This window comes from Panthera onca, chromosome B2 (assembly GCF_046562875.1).
Source record: "Panthera onca isolate mPanOnc1 chromosome B2, mPanOnc1 haplotype 2, whole genome shotgun sequence".
In the NCBI taxonomy this organism is placed as follows: Eukaryota; Metazoa; Chordata; class Mammalia; order Carnivora; family Felidae; genus Panthera; species Panthera onca.
This window is the reverse complement of record NC_138343.1, coordinates 1217536-1241827: the sequence shown is the minus strand read 5'-3', so window position 1 is coordinate 1241827 and position 24292 is coordinate 1217536. Positions and strand designations below refer to the sequence as shown.

General features: G+C 36.6%; 1 protein-coding gene across 1 annotated transcript; it reads left to right on the top strand.

Annotated features, from left to right (window-relative positions):
- Window positions 1-5901: 5901 nt before the first annotated feature.
- On the top strand, window positions 5902-6840 carry LOC132666376 (olfactory receptor 2J3-like). The gene has a single exon (XM_060614489.2). It carries the CDS (start codon window positions 5902-5904, stop codon window positions 6838-6840), a length of 939 nt encoding a protein of 312 aa, XP_060470472.2.
- Window positions 6841-24292: the final 17452 nt, after the last annotated feature.

The following is a 24292-nucleotide window of genomic DNA, read 5'->3' as shown; positions in this document are numbered from 1 at the left end:
CAAATGGCAAGATTTCATTCTTTTGATGATTACAGTTTTAAAAAACAGCTGAAATCTGGAATTGTGATGCCTCTAACTGGTTTTCTTCTTCAACATTACTTTGGCTATTTGGGGTCTTCTATGGTTCCATACAAATTTTAGGTTTGCTTGTTCTAGCTCTGTGAAGAATGCTGGTGGTATTTTGATAGGGATTGCATTGAATGCATAGATTGGTTTGGGTAGCATTGACCTTTTAACAATATTTGTTTTTCCAATCCATGAGCATGGACTGTTTTTCCATTTATTTTTGCCTTCTTCAATTTCTTTCATAATCTTTCTAGAGTTTTCAGAGTACATATCTTTTACCTCTTTGGTTAGGTTTAGTACTAGATATTTTATGGGTTTTGGTGTAATTTTATTTTTATTTTTTTAAATTGTTTTTACATGTATTTATTTATTTCAATAGAGACAGAGTTAGCAAGTGGGGGAGGGGCAGAGAGAGATGGAGAAGGAGAATCCCAAGCAGAATCTGCACTGGCAGGACAGAGCCTGCTGCAGGGCTCGAACCCACGAAATGCAAGACCATGATCTGAGCCGAAACCAAATATCAGATGCTTAACTGAATGAGCCACTCAGGCACCCCTGATCTGGTGTAATTTTAAATGGATCAATTCCTTTATTTCTCTTTCTACTGCTTATATAAATAGAACTGATTTCTCTATGTTGATTTTATATCCTGCTACTTTGCTGTATTCATGTATCCATTAGATCAGATTTTGGTGGAGTCTTTCAGGTTTTCTAGGTGGAGTATCATGTGATCTGCAAAGAGTAAATGTTTGACCTTATCCTTGCTGGATTTGGATGCCTTTTATTACTTTCATTGTTGTTGTCTGATTGCTGAGGCCAAGACTTCCAGTAGTATGTTGAATAAAAGTGGTGAGAGTGGATATCCTTGTCGTGTTCCTGGCCTGAGGGGGAAAGCTCTCAGATTTTTCCCACTGAGAATGATATTAGCTGTGGGTCTTTTGTATATGACCTTTATCATGTTGTGGTATGTTCTTTATATCCCCACTTTCTTGAGGGTTTTTATCCAGAAAGGATGCTGTATTTTGTCAAATCTTTTTCTGCATCTATTGAGAGGATCATGTGGTTCTTAACCTTTATTTTATTAATGTGATGTGTCACATTAATATTTGTAAATGTTGAAACATCCCTGCAGCCCAGGAATAAATACCATTGATAATGGTGAATAATTGTTTTCATGTATTGTTGGAAATGGTTTGCTAGTATCTTGTTGAGAATTTGTGCATTGATGTTCATCAGAGATATTGGTCTGTAATTCTTTTTAGTGGGGTCTTTGGTTTTGAATCAAGGTAATCATGGCCTCATAGAATGAGTTTGGAAGTTTTAAAATATTTTTTAAAATGATTAAATTCTATAATAAAATAAATTTTGAGATTAATATTGTGTAATCTTAATGTAACATACATAAAATATATTGCACTTTTCTATCCTTATACAAACAGAATATAACATATTTTCTCTATAAAATCACAAGAGACTCTAATGGTTTAGGTTAATGGAACATGGCTTTGTATGGCAGTGGTTTATCTCTCACATATATTTGCAAAATGTGTGTGGCTGAACTTTAATATTACATCAAAGCAACAAAGAGTTCTAACTTTGGGGGCAGCATACTTCGTTTTAAATGCTGCCTTCCCTGCTCACATTGTGGTAGTGGGTGAGTGACTTAAGTTCTCTGAACCTCAATTTCCTCATCTCGAGAAGTCGATAATTAGACTAGCCTTCCTTTTAGGGTAACAGTGGGAATCAAAAGAGTCAATATATGTAAAATGTTTAAAATAGTCTAACTCCTATTAAGTGCACTAGAAGTGTTTGCTATCTTTATTAGGGAGGGCATGTAAGAACCAGTGTACAATTGGAAGCCAGTATATAAAGCCAAATGTTCACAGACAGAGTTCAAATGTGAAAGGCAAGCGAGATAAATTTGGCTCATTGTAGAACCAAAACACTGCTAGAGATTGAAGGGAATAAAGGAGATACAAACTTAAGACTTTTAAATGAATGTCTGTGATTCTTGCTAGACTCAGAATAGTTGACATGCAATACAGAAAACAGACCACAGAATTAGCAGTGTGATTAGTTATTAGGAAATGAAAATCCCTTCCTAACACAGGGTTTTTAACAGGAACTCAAGGAAAGTTGTTAATGGAACATTTTTTGAAATAATAAACAAAACTGGTAGAGATCATTTTAATGTTCAGTATAAAAGGTCTGAGTGATATTTGGATTATTTTCCATTTTTAAAGTTTTTGTTTAAATTCCAGTTAGTTAACATACAGTGTTATAATAGTTTCAGGTGTAGAATGTAGTGATTCAACACTTCTGTACAACACCAAGTGCTCATCACAAAAAGTATTCTCCTTAATTCCTGTCACTGATTTAACCCACCCCACCACTCCCACCTTCCCTCTGTTATCCCTGTTTGTTCTCTATAGTTAAGAATCTGTTTCTTGGTTTGCCTCTCTGTTTTCCCCTTTGCTTGTTGGTTTTGTTTTTTAAATTCCAGATATGTTTGAAATCATGTGGCATTAGTCTTTCTCTGACTGGCTTACTTTGCATAGCATAATACTATCTAGCTCCATTCATGTCATTGTAAATGGCAAGATTCCATTCTTTTTTATAGTTGAGTAATATTCCATTGTATATATATACTGCATTTCCACCCTCATATCTAGGATTAGGGTAAGGTTTAGGGCCAGATTTAGGGAAAATGTTAGTGTTAGCACCAGAGTGATAGCATGTGCCTGGTATCCTATAGTTCAAAGACCTCTCTAGAGGGTTAGGTTTAGGTTAGGATTTGAATTAGGGGTTAGGAATTATGGTTTGGGGTTAGGGTTAGGGCTAGATTTGGGGTATTTGGGGTTTAATTAAGGTACGTAGCTAGCAACCTGCAGTTCAGAGACCTCTCCAGAGAATGAAACACCAGAGTTCTTTTGGAGTGAGAATAGACAGGGCAGCTATCCTCTAAGCTGAGGGAAGGAGTGGATTTAGGGCTCTAAATGCTCTTACATAGATTTTCTAAACTTTTGCAGGCATAAACTTGGAATTGAGTTTAAAAGACAATCAGGAAGGCATAAATGGTGTTGGTCAACTCTCAAAGAGTACCAGGTTAATAGGGAAAAGGTGAGTTTTAATGCATTCCATCTTTCTGTTTCACGGCTCCTGAATCTCCCCTACTTCAAGCCAGTTGTCTGGTAAATTTGGGCTTTACCGCCATGGGGAGCAGGAAAAAAATCAGGTGAATCAGCAGAACCCAGATTGACAAGACAACTTTTTCCTTGTTGGTTGGTGATAAGTTCTGTGGCATCCTAGTACAAGGACAGCATCAAGTTGAAGGAATTTCTGTAAACATATTTTTTCTTATGAACATCACACTGTTCTAACCTGGAAAGTTCCTTGAAGGGTATTAATTGCAATTTTGGGATTTGTCTTCCCCATGGTGTCAGTCAAGAAAAGAAGGTCACATTATTCTTTTTGTTTCCTTAAAGGCCCTATTTACTCTGGGATAAGGGTTCCATCCCATGATACCTTAAATGCCCTAAAGAATTCTTGCATTCTGCTCAAAGCACATCTTCTGGACAAGCCCAGGCTTTCTTTTATGTGACGATGATAGCCACAGTTTGGTTTAGACTCTGCTTTCCATGGTTAGATTTTGAACATTAGCACAGTTGGTACAGGAAGGCAGTTAGGTCGATGTTCTCAGGTTGCATAACAGCTAGAGAGCTGGTTGGTTTGTAAATGGTAAAGCATAGACCACAAAGAGAACAGTGGGGAGAGTGGACAACTACAGGAAGGTCAGTATGGAAAAGCTGAGAGAGCACTGCATAAGAGCTAGGTTCAGTTCAAAGTCACAGACATGAAAGGAATTAGGAGAATGCCTGTTAGTGACACTGGGGTGAGAAGAGAGTGCTATGCCACCCATTTTCCCTATAATGTTTGATTTAAAGGCATAGAGAGATATTTTATTCCACAATTCTAAAGCTACCTTTGATAGGGTCTTCATTCCCTCTTTTCCACTTAGAAGAAAATCAAGCCATAAATTTCCGAATTTTTCTTTTTATGAATTCTGGTTAGTTTGTCCTTTATCTCAATGGCTGGTATAGCAATTAAAGAAATGTCACACAACTGCTCCTTTCTTTTAATTATTGTAGTAAGGAATTCAGGCAGCTTTCTTTGTAAGGCAAGACAGTTGTGCCTACCTCAGAGGAAATACCCATAGCATTTGAGTTAAAATATTTGGTGGTGTTTTACCTCTCATTTTAGGGAAATAAAAAAGAAATCCCTTGGAAAATTTCCCCCATCCATCATGAGGTTAATGACACTTACATTACGAATAATATAAAATGGTGTATAGATATATTTGTGAATCGATCTTAACAATCTTAGGTCACATTCAGTTTTCTATCTTTCCAGCTGCAACTTGACCAATTAGACATCCTTTGTGTCTTTTTCAAGTTCTAGGATTACAATATTTGAGCTAGTAAAAATTCTTCAAAAGACTGCATGTGGGTCTGTGTTGGATGAACTTGTGATTGCTGTCTTCTGTCAGAGAGTGAGGGGAGACATAGCAGGGCAAAGCTATCTGGGAACATATAAATGTGGGAGACTATGTCTTTTAGCAACAACTATATAGTAAAGTGTTAATTTTTTCTATGAAAGATTGGTAACACACAAGAGAAAATAAGCAACTGAAAACCAATTTATTAATGCACATTGGAGTTCCATAACTTTATTTTTCACAAAAGAACAACCACAAGATAAACTTATGATTGAATTTTATCCAATATTCACATATCTTTGCCTATTTAAAATCAATGAATTTTCTATTTAGAGGTTCTATTTGGAATTATAGAAAGCATAAAAATGTGGAATAATTATAAATTATGACTCAGATGTCAGTGTCTTAGCTGCTGTCCGAAAGCATGTGAAATTTTGTGGAAACTCTTTCCACGCTGTTTCCAGGCCTCACACCTTAGGATTCACACACATTCAGTCTCAAGCACCACTGCTTCCCGTATACTTTTCTGATCTATACACCCTCCCTTTTCTTCTTGCTCCTTCTGTAGTATTCTTCAATTCTGTGATTTCATTTAGGTTTTTCAAAATTAGTTCCAGTCTCATTTATGGTTGGAAGTATTCTATCACTTAATCCCCCAGGCTATTTCACTTCTAAATTAGGATTAAGACCTTCAGTTCAGCTCATTGTGTGAATACTCATTTTGGGGTTGTATGTGTGCACATTTGTATCTTTGTTTATACTTCCAGTTGCATGCTATTTCTTCTTTGTCTATAAATAAGTCATTAGAATACATGAATGAATAAGAATATTTTGTTCTTCCTGTAATCATAACGTAATTCAAGTTAATTTTTTCACTCAATATTAACATTTTAAAGTTGCTACTGAGTTGTTTTCATCTCATGGTAAGCACTCATTTATATATAAGATTATTAAAAGTAGAGATATTCCTTTCTCTGTAACAACAAATTGGAAATAGCCTGAAAATACATAAAAGAGGAATACATTGAAAAGTCTTTTGTTTTTTGTTAAAAAATATTTTCTATGAAAATTGTCTTCTTGGCTATGGAACTTAATATTTAATCTTTATCCAACACTAACTTAGGGATTTATAAAAAAGAACTCATTCACTTGAAAACTTATTGATTTTATCCACAACAGGAAAAATATATGCATGAAACATAAAAATAAAACTATAAAAATGTTACTGTAACAAGAGTATATTTGGAAATGGCATAGGTCTTCTCCAGTCTACTGACAGGTGTTTGATGATGAGTGGGCAGCCTTTGAGTTTATGATTCTTCCTCCGGGTATTAGAAACAATGATGATGGGAAAAAATGCAAGTTCTGAAGGCTACTTTGTTCTACTGGGTTTTTCTCATTGGCCTCATCTGGAAGTAGTTCTCTTTGTGCTTATCTTGATGTTCTACTTGATGACATTGATAGGCAACCTTTTTATTATTGTCTTGTCATACCTGGATGCCCATCTCCACACTCCCATGTACTTTTTCCTCTCAAACCTCTCTTTTCTGGATCTCTGCTACACCACCAGCTCCATCCCTCAGTTGCTGGTCAATCTCTGGGGCCCAGAAAAGACCATCTCTTATGCCGGTTGCATGACTCAACTTTACTTTGCCCTCGCACTGGGAACCACAGAGTGTGTCCTCCTGGTGGTCATGTCCTATGACCGTTATGCAGCTGTCTGTAGACCCCTGCATTACACTGTGATCATGAACCCTCGTTTCTGCCACCTGTTGGCTGTGGCTTCCTGGGTCAGTGGCTTTACCAACTCAGCACTTCATTCCTCCTTTACCTTCTGGGTCCCCCTCTGTGGACATCGCCAAGTGGACCATTTCTTCTGTGAAGTTCCAGCACTGCTGCGATTATCGTGTGTTGATACCCATGCTAATGAGCTGACCCTCCTGATCACGAGCTCCATTTTTGTTCTCATACCACTCATCCTCATTCTCAGTTCTTATGGCGCCATTGCCTGGGCTGTGCTGAGGATGCAGTCATCAGCTGGACTTCAGAGAGTCTTTGGGACATGTGGAGCCCATCTTATGGTTGTGTCCCTCTTTTTCATTCCAGCCACGTGCATATATCTGCAGCCACCATCAGAAAGTTCTCAAGATCAAGGCAAGTTCATTGCCCTCTTTTATACTGTTGTCACACCTAGCCTCAACCCTCTAATCTACACTCTCAGAAACAAAGATGTACGAGAAGCAGCAAGGAGACAAGTGGGTCTAGATTGGGAGATATGACAGAGAGATCACAATTTTTGTGCTGCAACTTTCGTTCAGAGTCTGATCCATCTTGGAGGGTGTTTCCCTGCTTCTTTGATACTTATTTTAGTCTAAAACCCAGCCTTAAACTTGGGTTGTTTTTATTGGCTAATTCTGAAATATTATCTAGAGATAAATTTTTGATTTGTAACACTTCATTTTTAATAATTCCATATTTAGTGTCCATAGAAATTAGAAACTGTTTTTTTTAACTTTATTCATTTGGAGAGAGACAGAAATCACAAGAGGGGGAGGGAGAGAGAGAATCCCTAGCAGGCTTCACAGAGCACAGAGCCTGATGTCGGGGTGGAACTCATGAAACCATGAGATCATAACCTGAGCTAAAATCAAGAGTTGAATGCTTAACCAATTGAGCCACCCAGTCACATCCTAGGGGCTATGTTTTAAAAATAATATGCTAAGGTGTGCCTGGATCACTCATGTTGATTAAATGTTGGAATCTTTACTTTGGCTCAGGTCATAATCTCATGGTTTGTGAATTCAAGCCCCGCATCTGAGTCTGTGCCAACAGCATGGAGCCTGCTTAGGATTCTTTCTCCCTGTGTGTCCTCCACTGGCTCTCTCTTTCTCCATAAATAAATAAATGAAAACTTCTAAAATAAATAAAACAAAAATAATATGCTAAATTATGGACTAAGCATTAGTATTTACAAAAATATGGGGGCACTATTGCAAAGACATAGATGAATGGAGTTTTTGGTCATTGACAGGCATTCAATTTAGTTAAATGGTAAAACGATGTATGACACTTCTTTGGTTTAAGCATACTTTTTTCAAGATACTATATTATATGAGTGTTTTATTCTATGGGTCTATATGCTTGTCACATCGAACAGCATAAAGAAATATCTGTTCAAAATGGTTCATTTGTTCACCCATCCAATTATGCATCTACTCATTCATTTATTCATTTACTTCAATACCTAAATATCTTCTAGATGTCAGATTTTGCTAAAATAGGTGAATAAAACTCTTTTTGCCTGAGTTGAATTCATTTTCTGGTGGGGGAAATAACAATGTAAGGTAAAAAATGAAGTATCTTGATTTGAATTAATGTGTCACTGGGAACAGTGCTAATAATTTATGGTAGCTTTTTAAATTTAAAACAAGGGACACCTGGGGGGCTCAGTTGGTTAAGTGTCCAACTCTGGCACAGGTCATGAACTCACAATTTATGAGTTTGAGCCCGACATTGGACTCTCTGCTCTCAGTTCAGAGCCAACTTTGGATCCTTGGTCTCTCTCTTTCTCCCCCTCCCCCACTGTCTCTGTTAAAAATATTAAAATAAATAAATAAATAAATAAATAAATAAAATTTAAAACAAAGAGTTTGGCCATGAATCTTGAACAATAAACGCCTATTCTTAATTCCTGTAGGAGGATGATACTATTCAAGAAAACCAAACAAAACAGAATATGTGTTTAATTTGTTTTAATTGGGCTTTATTAATGCCATACTGAAGGTACATCAAAACTTTTCTTTTTAAACATCATTATTCCTTGTTGACTAGAATTATTTTTTAATGTTAAAAAGAAACTTGGCCAATATCCTTTAATTTATCACTCTTAATGGTAGATAATAATACTGATGAGTCATGAGTGGGAGACACTCTTAAGTAATACAGTACCAGTAGACTTCTCTTCATTTTCTACTTTTAAAGACACTTGAAAATGTATACCTTAGTTAGAATAACTTTTAAAATTGTGATTTATAGACTGCCAGCTAATGGGAATTCATAAATTGAACAACTAGGTGAAGTAATATTAGAACATTTAATATCTGAAGCAGATAGAACTAGGCTCTGAAAAAATAATATGATTCATCCAAGGGATGTCTTAATTATCTGAACAAATTGTTGATTAAAAGAATTGATTGGTGCATGTTAATTTTGCTTTTAAAACTTAATTTAATATGAATATTTGTCATTAGCATGGATACTACAAAAATAAACATACATATTTTTCAATTACTTAGTATTAATATATGATACTTTTCTTGTAATGACTTCATGTATTACATATATCACTCCCCCACCATCACTTGAAATAAACTTACTTTGCATATTCTATTTCATATTGGAAGACATGTTCGGTTGAAGTAAGTCAGCTTATATACAGGGACAGTGGGGACAATTTATTTTAAGGTGGTCTCTTAGATACTCATCAGTCAGAGAAAGGCAAAATCATAGGATTTCACTCATATGTGGAATTTAAGAAACAAAACAGATGAACATTGGTGAAGGGAAGGAAAAATAAGATAAAAGCAGAAAGGGAGGCAAACCATAAGAGACTCTTAAATACAGAGAACAAACTGAGGGTTGCTGGAGGAAGGTGGGTGGGGGTATGGGCTAAGTGGGTGATGGGCATTAAGGAGTTCACTTGTTAGGATGAGCACTGGGTGTTATAGGTAGGGGATGAGTCACTAAACTTTATTCCTGAAATTATTATTATACTAAATGTTAACTACCTTGCATTTAAATAAATAAATTTCAAAAGAAGAAAAAAAGAAACTCATTACTTTTATAGCTATAATTCAGATGTTAAAGTTGTAGTTTATCACCTCTTTTAAGATCTAGATGTAATTGATCTAGATCCTATTAAGTGAATTATAAAATTAAGAAAATAAAGTGCAGGATCTCCCCTAAGTTCCTGAATGCATTACCATTACGTGGTCTTCTGTGCTTGGACCCTTTCTGTGTATTTTGTTTTCTTCTTTCATCCTCTTTTTAATCTCTTACTAGACATGAACACTGATAGAAGGTAGAATCCCATGAACCCATCCACAACAAGCTCATGCATGTAACAGAATTTTTATTAAATAATAATTTTAATATTAAGTCATGTGATGGGATCTCTTCACTTATCACACAAACTTTATAAAATATGAAAACATGGACTCCTCATGCCTCCCTGGAAATATTACCATTTGGAATACCTCATGTAGCGCTCCAGCCTTTCTTTTATTAAAAAAATGTTTAGTTACTTATTTTCAAAGACAGCATGAAAAGGGGATAGACAGAGAGAAAGACAGAGAGAGATAGAATTGCAAGCAGCTCCACAGTGTCAGTGCAGAGCCTGAGGTGAATTCATGAAACCAGGAGATCATGACCTGAGCTAAAACAAGGAGTTGGACGCTCAGCTCACTGAGCCACCCAGGCTCCCCCACTCTGGCCTTTCAACAGATAAATGGCTGTCTTTTTCGGGTCTATTGAAGTATAATTTACATACAATAAAATCCATCCATTTAAATGTACAGTTCAATGAGTTTTGACAAACGTATAATTATGTAAATATCACACATTGAAGACACAGAACGTTTCCATGACTCCCGAAAGAACACTGTGCTCTTTTGCAATTAATTCTCTTCATCCATCTACAGCCTTAAGCAGCGATCAGTTTTCTTTCACTATAGTTTTGATTTTTTTTTTTTAGAATGTCATATAAATGTAATGATACAGTGTGTAATCTTTGAGTTTGGCTTCTTTCACTTGGCAAGATGTCTTTGAAATTTATGCATGTGTCAGTAGCTCCTTCCTTTTAAGTGATGGCTAGAATTCCATTGTATGAATAACACACATTATATCCATTTATCTGATAATAGTCTTTTGGGAGTACTTTTTGGCTAATATGAGTAATACTATTATGAAAACTAGTAGACAAGTGTTTGTGTGGGCATGTAATTTTCATTTAACGTGGGTAAGTGCATAGTAGAATTGATGGATCATGTCCTTAGTATACGTTCACATTTATTAGAAACTGTCAGAATGTTTTCACAGTGTCTGTACCATGATCACTGCAAAGAGTAGTATATGTGAGTTCCAACTGCCCACATCCTGTGTAACACCTCGTATTGTCAATCTTTATTTTTTTAGCTTTTCTAGTAGGTTTATAGTTGTATCTCATTGTGGTTTTTTTTTGTTTTTGTTTTTGTTTTTTTAAATTAAAGCATAATGAACATACAATATTATATTAGTTTCAGGTGTACATCATAATGATTCAACAATTCTATACATTATTCAATGCTCATTAAGATGTGTAGTCATCATCTGTCACCAAACAATGTTATTACAATCTTATTGACCATATTTCTTATGCTGTACTTTTTATATCCATGGCTTATTTATTTTATAACTGGAAGTTTGTGTCTCTTAATCTTTTTTTATCTATTTCATCCATCCCCACCTACCTCCCCCCTGACAACAACTAGTTTGTCCTCTGTATTTAAGAGTGTGTTTGTACGGTTTCTCTCTTTCTTCTTTAGTTTGTTCATTTGTTTTGTCTCTTAGTATCTACATGTGACTGAAATTGAATGGTATTTGTCTTTGTCTGACTTATTTCAGTTAGCATAATACTCTCTAGGTCCATCCACGTTATCATAAATGACAGTTTCATTCTTTCTTTTAATGGTATTTTCATTCTTTTTCATGGCTGAGCAATTTCCCGTAACTATATGTGGCATATCTATATCTATATCATCTACATCTATATCTAACCTATATCTTTATCTATATCTAATCTATATCTATATCTATATCTATATCTATATCTATATCTATATCTATCTATATATCTATATCTACATCATCTATATCTATATATCTAATCTATCTATACCATCTAAATCTATCATCTATCTATATCTAATCTTTCTATACCAACCACATCATACATCTATTGATGGATACTTTAGTTGCTTTCTTACTTTGGCTACTGTAAATAATGCTGCTGTAAACACAGGGTTATGTATATATCTTTTTGATTTAGTGTTTTTATTTTCTTTGGGTGAATACCCAGTAGTGGAATTACTGGATCATGTGGTAAGTCTATTTTTTAAGGGAACTCCATAGGGTTTTCCACAGTGGCTGTGCCAGTTTGCATTCTGACCTACAGTGCACGAGGTTCCTTTCTTTTGTGTTTTTATTTGCATTTCCTTGAGGACTGGGGATGTTCACTAACCTTTCTTGTACTTGATATATCTTATTTTGTGAAGTTTTAATTAAAATATTTTACCCTTTTGTATGGGGTCATTCACCTTCTTTATTGAGTTTTTAAATGATATATATTCTTGACTCAAGTCCTTTGTCAGATGTTTTGTAAGTATATTCTTCTAGGCTATGGTATGACTTTTATAATCGTGTGTTTTAAAGGGTAAGTTTCTAACCTTAGTGAAATACAGTGTGTTATTTCTACAAAGAAGCCTGTTGGCATTTTGATCTGGATTGCATTGCATTTATAGACCAATTTGGGAACAATTGACATCTTGGCAATATTAGATCTTCTGATTCGTGAACAAGGCTTATATCTCCAATTATTTACATCTTAATTTCTCTCAGAATCATTTGAATTTTGTATTGTACAGATCTTGCACAAATCTTGCAAATTCATCCCGTTTTTGGATGCCAATGTATCCAAATATCATTGTGAATGGCATGGAAATAAAATTGAGTATCTCATTTTGTTTAATATTTTTATTTTTATTTTTTTCTTTCAAGATTTTATTTAAATTCAAGTTAGTTGACATAGAGTGTAGTATTGGTTTCAAAGGTAGAATTTAGTGATTAATCACTTACATATAACACCCAGTGCTCATCACAACAGGTACCCTCCCTAATGCCCATCATCCGTTTAGCCCATTCCCACTCCCCTCCCCTCCAGCAACCCTCAGTATGTTTGCTACAGTTAAGAATCCTTTAATGTTTGCCTCCCTTTCTGTTTTTATGTTATTTTATTTTTATCCCTCACCATATGATGATCGTTTTGTTTCTTAAATTTCGCATATGGGTAACATCATATATTATTGGTCTTATTTGACTGACTTATTTTGCTTAGTATAATACACAGTAGTGTATTATGTCATTGCAAATGGCAAGATTTCATTCTTTTTAATGGCCGAGTGATATTCCCTTGTATATATATACACCAGTTCTTTATCCATTCATCACTCAGTGCACATTTGGGGTCTTTTCAAAATTTGGCTATTGTTGGGGTGCCTGGGTGGCTCAGTCAGTTAAGCGTCTAACTTTAGCTCAGGCCATGATCTCACAGTCTGTTAGTTTGAGTCCCACATTGGGCTCTGTGCTGACAGCTCAGAGCCTTGAACCTGCTTCAGATTCTATGTCTCCCTCTCTCTGCTTCTCCCCTACTCATGCTCTGTCTCTCTCTCAAAAATAAATAAATATTAAAATTTTTTAATAAAAAAATGTTGGCTATTGTTGACATAGTTCTACTATAAATGTTGGGGTGCATGTGCCCCTTCAAATCTGTATTTCTGTATCTTTGGATAAATACTTAGTTTTGCAATGGCTGGGTCATAGGGTAGTTCTATCTTTAACTTTCTGAGGAATCTCTATACTGTTTTCCAGAATGGCTGCATCAGTTTGCATTACCACCAACAGTGTAAGAGGGTTTCCCTTTTCTCTACATCCTTGCCAACATCTGTTGTTTACTGAATTGTTAATTTTAGTCATTCTGAAAGGTGTGAGGTGCTATCTCATTGTGGATTTTATTTGTATTTCCCTGATGATGAGTGATGTTGAGAAGTTTTTCATGTGTTTGTTGGCCATTTGGATGTCTTCTTTGAAAAATTGTCCAATCATGTCTTCTGCCTATTTCTTAACTAGGTTGTTTGTTTTTTAGGTGTTGAGTTTGAGATTCTTTATATTTGGATATTTGGATATTTGGATATTTGGATATTTGGATAGCCCTTGATCCTATGTCATTTGCGAACATCTTCTCCCATTCCTTTGGTTGCCTTTTAGTTTTGCTGATTGTTTCCTTTAGTGTGAAGATTTTTGTCTTGATGAGGTTTTGATAGTTCATTTTTGCTTTTGTTTTTTCTAACATGTCTAATAAGACGTTGCTATGGCCAAGGTCAAAGATGTTACTGCCTGAGTTCTTCTCTTAAATGTTGGTGGTTTTCAGTCTCACATTTAGGTCTTTCCTCCACTTTGAATTTATTTTTGTGTATGGTGTAAGAAAGCGGTTCAGGTACATTCTTCTGCATGTTGCTGTCCAGATTTATCAACACCACTTGTTGAAGAGACTGTCTTTTTTCCACTGAGTACTGTTTCCTGTTTTGTCAAAGATTAGTTTACCATATAGTCATGGATCCACTTCTAGGTTCTCTATTCTGTTCCATTGATCAATGTGTTTTTGTTTTTTTTGGTTTTTTTTTTTTGGTGTCAGTACCATACTGCCTTAATGACTACAGCTTTATAATACAGCTTGAAGTCCAGAATTGTGATGCCTCCCACTTTGCTTTTCTTTTTCAACATTACTTTGGCTATTCGGGGTGTTTTGTGGTTCGATACACATTTTAAATTAGATTGTTCTCACTCTGTAAAGAATATTGGTGTTACTTTGATAAGGATTGCATTGAATGTGTAGATTGCTTTGGGTAATATAGACATATAACATATCTGTGATATCTTTGGTTAGGTTTATTCCTAGGGATTTTATGATTTTTGGTGCAATTCTAAATGTGATTTATTCCTTGATTTCTCTTTCTGCTGCTTCATTATTGGTATACAGAAATGAAACTGATTTCTGTATGTTGATTTTATATCCTGTGATTTTGCTGAATTCATGTATCATTTCTAGCATTGTTTTGGTAGAGTCTTTCAGGTTTTCCACGTAGAATATCATGTCATCTGCAAAGAGAAAGTTTGACTTCCTCCTCGACTATTTGGATGCCTTTTATTTCTTTGTGTTGTCTAATTGCTGAGGTGAAGACTTCCAGTAGTATGTTGAACAACAGTGGTTAGAATGGACATCCCTGTCATGTTCTTGACCTTAGGAGAAAAGCTCTCAGTTTCCCCCCACTGAGGATGATATTAGCTGTGGGTGTTTCATATATGGCTTTTATGATGTTCAGGTACGTTCCTTATATCCCTACTTACTTAGTGTTTTTAACAAGAAAGGATGTTCTACTTTGTCAAATGCTTTTTATGCATCTATTGAGAGCATCATATGGATTTTATCCTTTCTTTTATTAATGTGGCATTTTACATTTATTGATTTGCAGATATTGTACCTCCCCTGCACCCCAGAATAAATCCCACTTGATCATGGTAAATAATTCTTTTAATGTACATTTGATGTACTTTAATGTAAGGTTCTTTTATGTAGATTTTCTAGAATCTTGTTTAAAATTTTTGCTTTGATGATCATCAGGGATATTGGTATATATTTCTGGTTTTTAGTAGGGTCTTTGTTTTGGGAATCAAGGTACTGCTGGCCTCATAGAATGAGTTTTGAAGTTTTCCTTACATTTCTTTTTTTTAACAGTTTCTGAAGAATAAGCAGTAACTCTTGTTTAAAGGTTTGGTAGAATTCCCTGGGAAGCCATCTGGCCCTGGACTTTTGTTTTTGGAGTTTTGTTTTGTGTTTGGAGATTTTGTTTAGTGATTCAATGTCTTTGATGGTTATGAGTGTTCAAATTTTCTGTCTTCCTTTTCCAGTTTTGTAGTGTTTATGTTCTAGGAATTTATCTATTTATTCCATATTGCCCACTTTTTTGGCGTATAATTGCTTATAATATTCCTGTTGTTTGTATTTGTGGTGTTGGTTGTTATTTCTCCTATTTTATATGGGATTTTATTTCGGTCTTTCTCTTTTCTTTTTGATAAGGCTGGGGTTTGTAAATTATTTTAAGTCTTTTAACAAACTAGTTCCTCATTTATTGATCTGTTCCACTGTTTTTTTTTTTAAAGTTGTATATCACTTATTTCTGTTCTAATCTCTACTATTTCCATTTCTGCTGGTTTTGGGCTTTATTTGCTGTTATTTTTCCAGATCCTGTAGGTGTGAGGTTAGGTTGTGTATTTGAGACATTTCTTCCTTCTTTAGGAAAGCCTGGATTGGTATATATTTCCCTCTTATGACCACCTTTGCTGCATCCCAAAGGTTTTGGACTGTTGTGTTTTTATATTCATTTGCTTCCATGTATGTTTAAATTTCTGGTTAACCCATTCACTCTTTAATAGAATGTTCTTTAAACTCTATGTTTTTGTGGTCACTTCAAATTTCATAGCATTGTGATCTGAAAATAAGCATGGTATGATTTGAATCTTTTTGTGTGTGTTGATGGCTGACTGTGACTCAGTATGTGATCTATTCTGGAGAATGTTCCATGGGCACTAGACAAGAATGTGTATTCTTCTGCTTTAGGATGAAATGTTCTGAATATATCTGTTAAGTCCATCTGGTCCAGTGTGTCATTCAGAGCCATTGTTTCCTTGTTGATTTTCTCCTTCAGTTATCTGTCCATTGTTGTAACTGGGGTGTTAAAGTTCCCTACTATTATAGTATTATTATTAATGAATTTCTTTAAGCATGTTATTAATTGATTTATACGTTTTCCTGCTCTCAAGTTAGGCACATAAATATTTACAATTTTTAGATATTCTTGTAGAATAGACCCATTAATTATCACAGAATGCACTTGTTCATCTCTTAATACAGTCTTTGATTGTCTGATATAAGCATGGCTACTCCAACTTTCTTTTGGTGTCCATTAGCATGATAAATTGTTCTCTAACCCCTCACTTTCGATGTCGAGGTGTCTTTGAATATAACATGAATCTCTTAGAAGCAGCATATGAATCAGTCTTTTTTAAAAAAAATCCATGGTGATACCCTATGTCTTTAGATTGGAGCATTGAGTCCATTTACATTTAGTGTAATTATTGATATGAATTTAGTGCCATTGTATTACCAGTAAAGTAGCTCTTCCTGTAGATTGTCTGTTCCTTTCTATATTGTTGCTCTAGGTCTCTGTTTCCTGCTCAAAGATTCCCCTTAAATAATCTTTGCAGATATGGTTTAGAGTTCATGAACTCCTTTAGTTTTTCTTGTCTTGGAAACTCTATCTCTCCATCTCTTCTGAGTGACAGCTTTGCTAGATAAAGAATTTTTGGTGGCATATTTTTTTTCCTGTTTAGCATGTTGAATATACCATGCCACTCACTTCCGGTGTGCCAAGTTTCTGTGGACAGGTCTGCTACTAACCTTATGTCTCTACCCTTGTAGGTTAAGGACCTTTTGTCCCTAGCTGCTTCCAGAATTCTCTGTTTATATTTGCATTTATCAAATTTCACTATGAAATATCTTGATGTTGATCTGTTTTTGTTTTTTTTTATTTTGAGGGGAGTTCTCTGTGCCTCTTGAACTTGAATGTTTGTTTCCTTCCCCATATTAGGGATGTTCTCAGCTATAATTTGTTCGGATAAGCCTTCTGCCCCTTTTTCCTGCTCTTCTTATTCTGGGACTGCTATGATATGGATATAATTGTGTTTCATGAAATCATTGAATTTTCTAAGTCTATATTTGTGTTTAATAGTTCTTTTCCCTCTTATATTTCAGCTTTAGTATTTTCCATAACGTTATCTTCTGTCATCTATTTGTTCCTGTACTTCTTCCATCCTCATTGTGATTACATCCCATCAGTTTTGCATCTCTGTTATAGCTTTTTGGGGAGCCTATTTTTCAGGTGTTTTATCTCTGCAGCAATGGTTTCTCTGGTGTCTTCTATGCCTTTTGCCGTCCCAGCTAGTGTTCTTATTACTATTGTTCTAAATTCTTGTTCAGATATATTGCGTATATCTGTTTTGAGCAAATCCCTGGCTGTGGTTTCTTTTTTATCTCTTTTTTGGGGAGAATCACCCTGTCTTGTCATTTTGTCTAGATTTCTGTCTTTTGCATGTTATGAAAGATTGTTATGTTTCCTGCACCTGAGAGTAATGCTATATTAAGAAGGGGTCATACAGTGTTCAGAGCCTGGCACTTCACGAAGTGTTTCTGGTATATGTTGTGTGCACTCTTCTATTGTGATTGGCTGCTCTTTCCCCCAGGTCAGTTCTCTGCAGGTTTCCTCCTTGCTTGCAGTGGGGAGTGTTTGGGTCTTCAATTAGTTATGCTTTGATTTGTTTGTTAAAATAAGCCTAGTTTTAAAAAGTCCTTTTCAAAAAAAAAAAAAAGAGAGAGAGAAAGGGAGAAAGAACAAAAAAAAAAATCCCACACTGACAAAAAACTAAACTTGATTCTGAATGAAAAGAAAGAATAAAATAGAAAAGAAATAAAAGAAAAGAAGAAAAAAGGAAAGCCTAGTCCTATTTACACCAGAACTGAAGCTGACGATTTGGAACACTGAATGATCTGTAGACTTGGTGCATGTGGAGATGGGGGGCTTGTGTTGGTCCTCTGGAGGTAGAGGCCCACTGTGCTGACTCACAGTCAGGTCTTCCCTAGTAAAGATGCTCTTTCAGGGCACAGTGGGATGCTGTATGTTGGAAGTGTCTCCAGCCTCAACTGAAGGTACTGTGTTGCTCACTTAATCCTGGCTGTTCTGTTGTGTCAGGGGAAGATGGTGTCACCCTGCTCTCTTGTTCCTGGGAGGGGAGCTTGCACCCACTGCTGTTCAGGGAATCCTCACAGACCAGTGAACTATCTCCCCTCTGTGTCTCAGGCTTCCATAAGATCCCTGCCCTCAACCTTTCTCTGCCTAGAATATCAACATGCTTAGCACCATAGCTGTTCTGTGTTTTATTGCTGATATTCAAACCTCCAAATTATAAAGGACCTGGCAAGTCACAGGCCTGCTCCATTACTCCAGAGGAGAGGCCTGCATTGCTGTTCCTGGTGCTTCCTGTACCTGAAAAGCAGTCACAGGGCCATGCAGGGGCCTGGAGTTTATGGTGAAGCACAGCAAAAAGTTGTAACGAGGTTATATGCTTTCTGCATGTGCTTCTGTCTCCTGCTGTTGAACAACTGCTCAGAGGTGCCATAGAGGTTTTTTTGTTGTTGCAGAGGCAATATAACCTCTTCCAAATGCATAGCAGGAAGCAGAACCATTCTTTCCCAGTGCAACCCGGGGGATCCACACACCATGCTGTCCACTGTCCACCTCCAGGCCTTTACCCTCCTCCCCAGGAGCACAGCTGCTCACCCAGAATGACTGGCGAATGGTGCAGACCTCAAAAATCTTCCAAATTCAGCTCCACTATTTGCAAAAACTTGCCATAGTCAGTTTCTCTCAAGTCCCCAATCAATGGTTTTGGGGGAGTGCTTTTCTTGCATGAACCTAAGACATTGCTCTCTCTCCCCCTCTTTCCTTCTCCTCTTCGAGAAAAGGGCTCCCTCCCTTCCATGGCACCACAGCTTTTTTCTCCCCCAACTCTGCACTTTGCACTATACCTGCCTCATTTTCTCCCTCTAGTTATGCAGATTGTTCTCTTAATCTTCTCATCAATTTCCTAGTTTTAAAAATGATTTGATGTTGATCTATCTGTGTTGGAGAGATGAGGCAAGCCCAGGATCCCCCTACAGCTCCACCATTTTAACTCCTTCTCCAGAATTGAGTTTTTTTTTATTTGACATTGTATCCTATGACTGTGATAAATTCAAATATTATTTTTGGTAGCTTTTACATAGACCACTTAGTATGTTTTAAGTACATGATCATGTCATCCACAAATAGAGACTTTTATTTCCACTTCTCCAATTGCTATGCCTATTCCTTTATCTTTCCGTGTCACCACCTATGAACTCTAGGTTACTAACAAGTGGAAGAACTGGGAGTAGAAATTCTTGCCTTGTTTCAATCTTTTTAAATGAAATTTATTGTCAAACTGGTTTCCATACAACACCCAGTGCTCATCCCAACAAGTACCCTCCTCAATGCCCACCACCCACTTTTCCCTCTCTCCCACCCCCCCATCAACCCTCAGTTTATTCTCATTTTTAAGAGTCTCTTATGGTTTGGCTCCCTCCATCTCTAACTTTTTTTTCCCCTTCCCCTCCCCCATGGTCTTCTGTTAAGTTTCTCAGGATCCACATATGAGTGAAAACATATAGTATCTGTCTTTCACTGCCTGACTTATTTCACTTAGCATACACTCTCCCATTCCATCCACACATTGCTACAAAAGGCTAGATTTCATTCTTTCTCATTGCCACATAGTATTTCATTGTATATATAAACCACAACTTCTTTATCCATTCATCAGTTGAAGGACATTTAGGCTCTTCCCATAATTTGGCTATTGTTGAAAGTGCTGCCTTGTTTGAAATCTTAAGGGGAAAGTATTTACTCTTTTACCAATAATGATGTTATTAGCTGTGTTTTATTGATGTCCTCTATCAGGTTCAGAAAACTTCTTTCTGTTCTTGGTTTGCTGAGAGTGTTTACCATGAAAGTGTGTGATTTTTTTTTCCACTGATTTTTCTGTATTTCCTGATGTGGTCTTGTGGTTTTTTTCTTCATTATTATATCAAATGGTGAATTTCACAATTGATTTTGACATATTAAGCTAACTTTGTCTCCTGGGAAAAAATCCAAGTTGATCTGGCCTGCCAGGTTTCTGTGGATAGGTCTGCTGCAAACTTGATCTGTCTTCCCTTGTAGGTTAAGGACTTTTTTTCCCTTGATGCTTTCATGATCCTTTCCTTGCCTGAGTATTTTGTGTTTTTGACTATGATATGCCTTGTTGATGGTCATTTTTTGTTGAATCTAATGGGAGTCCTCTTGCTTCCTGGATTTTGATGTCTGTGTCTTCCCCCAGGTTAGGAAAGTTTTCTGCTATGATTTGCTCACATAACCCTTCTACCCCTTTTTCCCTCTTCATCATCATCTGGGACCCCTATGATTCTGATGTTGTTTCTTTTTAGTGAATCACTGATTTATCTAATTCTTAAATTGTGCTCTTTTGCCTTAGTCTCCCTCTTTTTTTTCTGCTTCCTTATTCTCCATAAGTTTGTCCTCTATATCACTGATTCCCTCTGTCTCATCCATCCTTGCCACTGTGGCATCCATTTGAGATGCAGCTCAGTTATAGCATTTTTCATTTCATCCTGACTAGCTTTTACTTCTTTTATCTCCACAGAAAGGGATTCTAATCTATTATTGACTCCAGCCAGTATTCTTATTATAGTGAGTCTAAATTCTGGTTCAACATCTTGCTTGTATCTGTGTTGGTTAAGCCCCTGGCTATTGTTCCTTCCTCCACTTACTTTTGGGGTGAATTATTTTGTTTCATCATTCAAGGGAGAAAAGGAATTAATGAGGTAAAATTTTTTAATTAAAAAATTAAAAATTAAAAACAACACACACACACACACACACACACACACACACACACACACACACAAATCATATAAATGATGCTGGATCCTACGTGTATTTTGGTCTGGCTGTTGAAAGAGGCTTGATTAGAGAAAAAAAAGGTGGGGGGAATCATTTGAAAATTTGAAAAAATGAATACACTGAAATAGTATAGAATGAAATGATGGAAGTGAAATAGAATTTGAAAAAAATTACAAAAAAGTCTAAAATATAGTAGAAAAAATTAAAGAAAAATATTTTTAATAAAAATTGAAAATAAAAATAAATTTTTCTCTTTCTGTATACAAGAAAAATGAAAGAAGTGAAAAAGAGGAAAAAGAAAAAGAAATAGAAATAGAACAGATGGACCAGTGAACAGACTGAAATACAACTGAAATTACTTCGTTTTCCCCTAGAAGTCTAACTATGAAGTACTTTATAGTTTGTAAACTAAGTAGGCAGACAGATTTGTGTTCCTGAAGAGTGAGGTTGGCCCAGTTGAGTGGGGCTTAGTGTAACGGCTCCGTTCTCCCCTAGATAGTGCTGCTTAGCTTACTCAGGTGGATTGTTGTGGTGCCTACGAGCATCTATGCACATGTGTGGGAGAGGTGACAATGGCGTCACCCAGCTACCCAGTCTCTAGTATTGGAACTCTGTTCTCCAAGATCAGCAATTGCACATCCGTCCTTTGTCTTCAGCCTGTGTACACTCCCTATTTTTTCACTGTCCGTGACCAAGCCCCAGGCAGCACCTCCCTCCTGAGTTTTATCTCAGATGCCGCTGTTTTTTCCAACCCCTTATTTCTGAGGGACTGTGGCTTTGACTCGTTCTGCCCCTCTGTGGGAGGGTCTCACTGAGCAATGGACAGGTGCTCACTGCACCCAGGAATGTTCACAGAACCAAGCTGCTGCTGATGCCCAGAGACTGCCTCTGGGTGCCAGCCCACCTCAGAAAAGGTTTACATGATGTGTAGCAGCAGTGTTTCAAGGATTATGGAAAATCACAATGCACATCTGGAACAAGGCTTCACCCTTAACATTCTTGTTCCAGCAACAGCGAATGTAGTTGTTCTCTGAGGTCTGCTGGGACCTTTGCCTGTAGGGGGCCACACAGCCTCTACCAGATGTCCTAACAGCAGGGAACCACCTCTCCCAGTGTGGCCTGAAGACCCCCAGACTTCGCTCTGCTCCTGGAGATTCACCCTGCTTCATACCTGCTCACTGCCAGGTATCGAGCTGCGGAGATTCAGACTCCGTGCTCCTTCTGTTTATAGAGTCATAATGGAATTTAAACCCTCTCCTTTCTCCTTTCTCCCTTTTTAGTTCAGTCCCTGAAGCTATTTCCACTTTTCCACTATCCCTCCAGCTGCTTGTGGGGGGGGGGTTGATTTTCCCATACTCTCCCCCCTGTCTGCGTCCTTTCTGTGCAAGCAAAAACAGCTCCCTGCCCTCTATGGCTTCTCTCTTCCCCAGTTCGTCTCTCTGCACTATGCACTGGCTGAGTTCTGTGGTTCAGGTTGTGCAGATTGTGTTAATCCTCAAATCATAATTCAGCTATTGTTGAAAGTGCTGCTATAAAGAAGGGGGTACAAGTGCCCCTATGCATCAGCACTCCTATATCCTTTGGGTAAATTCCTAGCAGTGCTATTGCTGGGTCATAGGGTAGATCTATTTTTAATTTTTTGAGGAACCTCCACACTGTTTTCCAGAGTGGCTGTACCAGTTTTCATTCCCACCAACAGTTCTCTTTTATCCACATTCTTGCCAACACTCGTCTCCTGTGTTCATTTTAGCCATTCTGAAAGGTGTGAGGTGATATCTCAATGTAGTTTGGATTTCATTTTCTTGATGATGAGTGATGTTGAGCATCTCTTCATGTGTCTGTCACTCATCTGTATTTCTTCTTTGGAGAAATGTCTGTTCATGACTTCTGCTCATTTCCTAATTAGATTATTTGTTTTTTGGGGTATTGAGTTCTATAAGTTCTTTATTTATTTTGGATAATAACCCTTTATCAGATATATCATTTGCAAATATCTTCTCCCATTCTGTAGGTTGCCTTTTAGTTTTAATTGTTTATTTCACTGTGCAGAAGATTTTTATTTTGATGTAGTCCCAAAGTTTAATTTTGCTTTTATTTCTCTTACCTCAGGAGGCATGTCTAGAAAAATATGGATACTGCTGATGTCAGAAAAATTACTTCCTGTGCTCTCTTCTAGGACTTTTATGGATTCATGTCCCACATTTAGGTCTGTCATTCGTTTTGAGTTTATTTTGTGTATGGTGAGACAAAGTGGTCCAGTGTCATTTTTTTTTTTAAGCAGCTGCCCGGTTTTGCCAACACCATTTGTTGAAGAGACTGTATTTTTCCTATTGGATATTCTTTCCTGAATTGTAAAGATTAGTTGACCATGCATTTGTGGGTTTATTTCTGGGATTTCTATTCTGTTCCATTGATCTATGTGTCTATTTTTGTACTGGTACCATACTGTTTTGATCACTATAGCTTTGTAATATAACTTGAAATCTAGAATTGGGATATTTCCTCCATTGCTTTTCTGTTTCAAGATTTATTTGTCTGTTTGGGATCTTTTGTCATTCCTTATAAATCTTAGGATTATAGGGACACCTGGTTGGCTCAGTCAGTTAAGTGCCTGACTTGGGCTCAAGTCATGATCTCATGGTTAGAGTGAGCCCCACGTTGAGCTCCGTGCTGACAGTTCAGAGCCTGAAGCCTGATTTGGATTCTATGTCTTCCTTTCTCTCTATCTCTCACCTCCTCCCATTGTCTCTTTCTCTCTCAAAAATAAATGTTAAAAAAAATTTAGGATTGTTTGTTCTAGTTCTCTGAAAAATACTGTTAGTATTTTGATAGGTATTCTATTAAATGTGTAGAGTGTTTGGGATGGTATACATATTTTAGCAATATTTTTTCTTCCAATTCATGAACATGGGATGTCTTCCCATTTCTTTGTGTCATCTTCAATTTCTTACATTAGGGTCTTATAGTTTTCAGCCTACATATCTTTCACCTTCCTGATTAGGTTTATTCCTAGGTGTCTTATTATTTTTGGTGAAACTATAAGTGGGGTTGGTTGCTTCATTTCTTTTTCTGCTGTATTGTGGCTTTATTTTCATTTCCCTGATGATGAGTGAGGTTGAGAATCTTTTCATGTGTCTGTTGGTCATCTGTATGTCTTCTTTGGAGAAATGTCTGTTCGTGCCTTCTGTCCATCTTAAAGCTTGGATTATTTAATTTGGGGTGTTAAAGTGGAAAAGTTCTTTATATATTTTGTATACTAATCCTTTATCAG

Bases quoted from the DNA above. Each gene is read 5' to 3' on its own strand.
- LOC132666376 (XM_060614489.2), top strand. From the start codon at position 5,902: ATGATGATGGGAAAAAATGCAAGTTCTGAAGGCTACTTTGTTCTACTG.